Below are 6355 nucleotides of genomic sequence, written 5' to 3'. Positions count from 1 at the left end.
TTAGCTACTTCCTGCTGAAAAGGGATGTGTAGGTTTCAGGGTGAAGATCTTCTCTCACTACTCTAAAGGGCCCCCTTGGCAGTAGGAAACACATAGACTATTATGGAGATTGATTTTGGAATTTAGATGCACTGTTATCAATTGTGCTTAGCCGTGCATGTTCATATCCTTGAAGATGTATCATGGAAGTGTTGCAGCCTAGAAGATACAAATTTAACTAACAAGTTAAAAGTGCATGAATCAAAAATTGAAAAGCAATAATATTCTGAGTAGAGGTTCTAATAGTGGCACAAATCAAGTTACAGAGGTAAGGTGGTTCCATTGCCATCCTTACTCTAACTTAATTATTTTTTTAAATTTAAATTTGTTATTAATTTCAGTGAAAATTTACAGAGGCTTTGGATTTCCATTCATTCATTGTTGTAGATTTGTCCCCTCCCAAGGCTCCCCCCCACTAGACATTACCCTCTTGGAAAAGTAAAAGAAAAGATTCTTTCATTATTTTACAAACCCTCCCCCAGGTCCACTCCACCATGTAGCCATTGCTCTAGACTCCTGTCATGACAGAAATACCTAATCATATCTCTTTTAAACAGTTTTCTCCCGTCTCTGTTTCAGAGCAGCATACATTATTGAACCCATCTTACTCAGTCTCTCCCCAACCCCAAGGACAGTCCCATTCTACAACAGTGGCACCATGCAATATTTGTCCCTTTGTGACTCGGACATTTCACTCAGCATAATGTTCTCCAGAGTCAACCATTTTGAGTAATATTGCATGAGTTCCTTGTTTTTTAATGCGGCATAGTATTCCATTGTGTGAATATACCACAGCTTCTCTAGCCATTCATTTGTTGATGGGCACTTAGGTTGTTTCCAACAATAGCCAAATACTTTTTGAGCTTTGTGCTTGGTTAAGCTTGATTTGTCAGCACAAAATGGGTATCTAGTATATAAAAGCTCTAGTTTTTTTCCTCGAAGGGACTCCAGCAGCCAGAGAAAAGCCTAGCAAACTATGGTGATGCACAAGGCCACGAGGGAGCTGAACTTCAGCGTTGCAGTACCAGCCATTGAAACATCACTGATTCTACTGTGTTCTGAGAGTGTTCTCACCCACTTTTATGAGTCATAGAAATTCATGCTAGAGCCACTTATATATATGCTAAAATCTTTTGGTCACTTTATCACCCCCTACCCGCCCTTCTCATTTCCTGAAGCTTTTTACAGAGCAACCTCCTCTCACCTCCACAGCAAGAGACAGAAGTCATATTTCCACAGACTCCGTCAGTCCAACTGCCTCCACTTCCTTCTTCAGAGCTGGCTCTTAAATTAGGACAGGATTTCAGACTGACCAGGCAGCCCGGGATACGAAGGCTCTCTCCATGGACCTGCCTTATTACCATGGCCCCCTGTCCAAGAGAGACTGTGAGATCTTGCTGCTCAGGGAAGGGGTAGATGGCAATTTTCTGTTGAGGGACAGTGAGTCGGTGCCAGGAGCCCTTTGCCTCTGTGTCTCGTGAGTAATCTCATTGTCCTTCTATTTGAAATATTATATTAAATATAGTCATAACATCCAAATACAAAAGGAATTGTATTTTGCTCTGACTTTGAAACCTGAGTAGAGTGAGGCTTGGAAGACCATGAAAGGAAGGTGTCTGCCCTCTTTCCGCTGTGCCCTCTGGTATAAATGCCACCAAGCTGACTTTCTGTAGAGTCAAGAGTGGAGTGGGATGGAAGGGAGAATTTCAGGAAGCCTGGGAGGTGAGGAGGGGTGGAAAGAATGCAGAGATGTGAGAAAAGTCCTTTCTTCCAGAGCTTATTTGATACAGAAGGGTTAATGATCCTCTGGAGATTTTAATCTAAGACACTAAGTTTTTATATATATTCTTCCTCATCTAAGAACTTGCAATACTTAGAATATTAATAAAATTTCATGTATTCTTTTAGATTTATAAAATGCTTCAACGAATGTCATTTCCTTTTACACTTCTTTTAGTCTATCATAAGCAGCTGCCATTTTATAGGTAAGGAAATACTTGGATTTCTCAGACTTGGTATTAAAATTCATTTGGTATTTTCAGGGTATGAACTGAATAAAAAAATCCCAGGCTAGGATATCAGAGCTACTTGACTAGCGGACCTTACGCATAGTTTAAAAAGCAATCTCAAATAAAATAAAAAAAAAAGAAAATTACAAAGCAATCTCAAACAGTTAACAGAGGAAATGGCCTATCTTTGTGTATTATTTTCTTTGTAAAGATTACTGAGGCTTTTTTCTTCTACACATTAAAGAAACCAAAAAAGGCCCCAACTGTCTCTGGGAGTTAATCAAAGAACAGAGATTGGCATTGCTCATAGAAACACTGTTGCTGCTGGATGCTGCTGTATTTGTTCCGACTCATTGGTATATTTGAACCCCTTGTTAGAGTCAGCATACCAGTCCATCTCCTTTGAAAGTCTTCCTCTTGCTTGGTGACTCTCCTATTTTACCCAGCATGATGACCTTTTCCAAGATGTGGTCCTCCCGATAATATGTTTAAGACAAATCATTATTCTCTGGAAATCCAGTGTATTTGATATTGTTTGCCAAGGCCAATGCCAAGTCAAAGGCTTCAGTTCTACTGCGGTCTTCCTTACTCATTGTCCAACTTTTGCATGCGTACTAAAAACATTGTAGCTTGAATCAGGCATACCTTAGTCCTCAAAGCAGTATCTTTGCTTTTAACATTTAAAAAAGTCTTTTGTGGAAGATTTGTGTAATGTACAGTCTTTGATTTTTTTTTAAACTAATCCTTCCATGGGTATTGATTTTTGAGCCGAGTAAAATAACTTCATTTCTGCTTATGATGTTGCTTATGCATCTAGTTGTCAGGGGTTTTGTTTTCTTTATATCCAAGTATAATCCATACTGAAACCATAGTCTTTTATCTTTTTTCAGTAAGTGCTTCAAGAGCTCTTCATTTTCAGCAAGCAAGACTATATTGTGTTTTGCACGTTACTGGCTAATGATTCTTACTCTAGTCTTTTTTTTTTTCTTTGAAAACTCTATGAAGAAGTTCTCTGCATGTAGGGCTGCTGTGAGTTGTAATCCACTTAACGGCACCTAAACAACAAGAGGAACTTGGGATAGATTTGTTCCTGGTCTCTCTGCATTGAAGTTCCAAAAGGGATTGATACCTTATTTATTTTTAAATTTTATTTTATATTGGTTTGCTTACAAAATTCATATACACTGTATTTCACACTATTCTTCATTCATTGTGTTTCATACAATCATTCCCATGCATTCTGTTTTATGCAATTAATCACAATTGGACCTTGTCCATCATTGCTCTGTCTTTTCAGGTCCCCGCCAGATCCTCCCCATTTCCTTCACTCACTCCCTCCACCCACCAAACTGTGCAATCCTGTGGTTTCACCCCTATTCATCCTCACCCCTCTGCTAGGTCCTCATTCATGTCTTACTAGTTCTTCTTTTTTTACAATAATAAGTTAGGCAATATTTGTCCTTATGAGACTGAGTTAGTTAACAGCATAATTCTCTCCAAGGCTCTCCCAAATGATGTAGTATTTTTCAAAATTGTTGCTCCTGCATGCTGCATCATATTTTATTGTGTGAATGTACCACAAATTCTCAATCCATTCAGTTGTGGTTGGACATTTGGGCTGCTTCTGTGTTCTTGTGATGGGATATCGTTCTGTTATGAACACTGATGTTCAAATACTCTGTTTGTGTCTCAGTTCTCACTTTCTTGAGGTATTTTCCTAGCAGTGAAATAGCTGGGTCATAAGGAGTTTCTGTGTTCAACTTTTTGAGGAAATGCCAAACTGCCTTCCAGAGTGGGTGTACCATTTTACAATCCCACCAACAGTGTCTGAGGGTTCCCACTTCTCCAAATCCTCTCCAACATTTATTGCTTGCTTCCCTGATAAACTTTGCCACTGCTGCTGGGGTGAGATGGTGTTTGATTGTGGTTTAGATTTGCATCTCTCTTATTGCCAGTGATTTGGAACAATTCTTCATGTGTCTATTGGCCATCTAAATGTCTTCCTCTGTGAAAATTCTTCCTATGTCTTTTGCTCATTTGGTAACTGGGGTATGAGTCTTTTTCTTCTGGAGGCTCAGGAGTATTCTGTAAACGTTTGATATAAAAAACCTGGTCTGAAATGGCATTGCCAAATGTTTTAATAGCATTGCCAAATGTTTTTCTCAACTGGTAGGTTTTCTTTTCATCCTACTGGAAAAAATTTTTGATGAGCACAGAGATTTAATCTTTAGAAAGTCTCATTCATCAATTTTATCCTCTCAAGATTGTACATTTATGACTGTATTTGTCAACTTCTTTATATCATAGACTAAGCCATCTAACTTGATCCCAGTTTGTCTCTTATGAGCTTTATGGTTTTGGGTTTTACTCCCAGGTCTCTGATCCACCTTGAGTTGATTTTTGTGTATGGTGTGAGACGTGGATCCTGTTTCAACTTTCTGCAAGTAGCAGTGAAATTTTGCCAGCACCATTTGTTGAAGAGGTTGTCATTTCCCCATTTGATAGGTTTTATTTACTTGTTGAATATCAGTTGGCCATAGATATCTGTGTCGATTTCTGTGTTCTCAATTCTGTTCCATTGGTCTATGTGCCTGACATTGTACCAGTACCATGCTGTTTTGGTTACTACCATTGTGTATGTAGTAGGTTTTGAGGTCAGGGAGTGTAATGTCTCTTACTTCATTTTTATTTTTCATAAGTGTTTTGCCTATTTGGAGTCTATTTCAATAAACTTGTCAATTTCTTTTTTAATCTCCTTGAAAAATGAATCTGGTATCTGTATTGGGATTGTGTTGAACATGTAGATTGCTTTTGGTAGAATTGTCATTTTCACAATATTGAGTCTTCCTATCCATAAAAAGAGAACATTTTTCTGTTTATTTAGGTCTGCTGGAAGCAGGAGTGGCATCCACTTCCGAAACAGCTTGCCTCTGGAAACTTTATGAACTTGGACAAATGATGAAAGTTATACAATTGTTCAAGTTTTTCATAGGGTCACTATGAGTCATCTACGACTTGACAGCACTTACCAACAACAACAGCATTGTCTCTTGCAGGAATGTTCTGTAGTTTTCTTTGTAAAGTCTTTTGTATCTCTAGTTAGAGTCATTCCCAGGTATCTCGATTTGTATTTGGCTGTTATAAATGGATACCTTATTTTTTTAAAAAATATTGATTTGCATATAAAATTCTTATGCCTTGTATATCATTCATGTACATTGTGTTTCGCCTATTCTTTCATTCACATTGTGTTTCAAATGATGATTCATGTACATTGCATTTTATAAACTTAATCATTGATCTAGGTTACTATTACCCTGTCATTTTCTAATCCCTTCATTGCTTCCCTCCATCCACCAAATTCTGTTATCCTAGAGATTCCCCCTCTCTCTATGGTCTGTATTCCTGCTCTCTCCCCTTCTCTTTTTGTACTTTTTTATACATTTTACTAGTTATCCTTGGACTTATGCAGTATTTGTCCTTATGAGACTGAGTTAGTTCACTCAACATAATTCTCTTTAGACTCTCCCATGGTATACAGTATTTTACAAAAATCATTGTTATTTAGTGCTGCATAGTACTCCATTATGTGAATATGTCACAACTTCTCAATCCATTTGTTTATTGATGTATATTTGAGCTGTTTCCATTTTCTTGCTATTGAGGATAACACTGCTATGAACGTAGGTGTACAAATTTCCATTTGTGTCTCAGTTCTATTTTCCTTTGGGTAGATTCCTAGCCATGGAATAACTTGGTCATATGGATTTCTGTGTTCAGATTTTTGAGGAAATGCCAAATGCCTTCCAGAGTGCTTGTGTCATTTTATAATTCCACCAACAGTGTATGAAGGTTTTAATGTCTTCACATCTTCTCCAACATTTATTTCTTGCTGTCCTTGTTAAACTTTGCCACTGCTACTAGAGTGAGATGATGTCTCATTGTGGTTTTGATTTGCATATGTCTTATATCTAGTGATTTTGAGCATTTCTTAATGTGTCTGTTGGCTATCCTAATGTCATCCTTTATGAAAAAGTCTTCCTATGTGTTTTGCCCATTTTTTGTGAAGTGTTTTAGAACATAGTGTTTATTATTATTATTATTTACATTTAAATTTATTATTAATTTCAGTAAAAGTTTACAGAGACATTGGATTTCCATTCATTCATTGTTGCACTTTTCTCCCCTCCCAACCCTCCCCCCTAGTACACTACCCTCTTGGAAAAGTAAAAGAAAAATTCTTTCATTGTTTTACAAACCCTCCTCCAGGTCCACTCCATCATGTAGCCTTTGCTCTGGACTTTCCT

General features: G+C 37.6%; 1 protein-coding gene across 1 annotated transcript in view; it reads left to right on the top strand.

The window, feature by feature from the left end:
- The first annotated feature begins 1382 nt into the window (after positions 1-1382).
- SH2D1B (SH2 domain containing 1B) overlaps positions 1383-6355 on the top strand; it is a 47143-nt gene continuing 42170 nt past the window's right edge. The window contains exon 1 of the mRNA XM_006887438.1: positions 1383-1516. Coding sequence (XP_006887500.1) covers positions 1383-1516 — 134 coding nt within the window. The remainder of the gene's footprint in view (positions 1517-6355) is intronic.

The sequence above is a fragment of the Elephantulus edwardii genome, unplaced genomic scaffold, assembly GCF_000299155.1.
Source record: "Elephantulus edwardii isolate Elephantulus edwardi_28Jun2011 unplaced genomic scaffold, EleEdw1.0 scaffold00057, whole genome shotgun sequence".
Classification (NCBI taxonomy): Eukaryota; Metazoa; Chordata; class Mammalia; order Macroscelidea; family Macroscelididae; genus Elephantulus; species Elephantulus edwardii.
The sequence above is the reverse complement of the archived record's forward strand: the minus strand, read 5'-3'. Positions and strand labels throughout refer to the sequence as shown.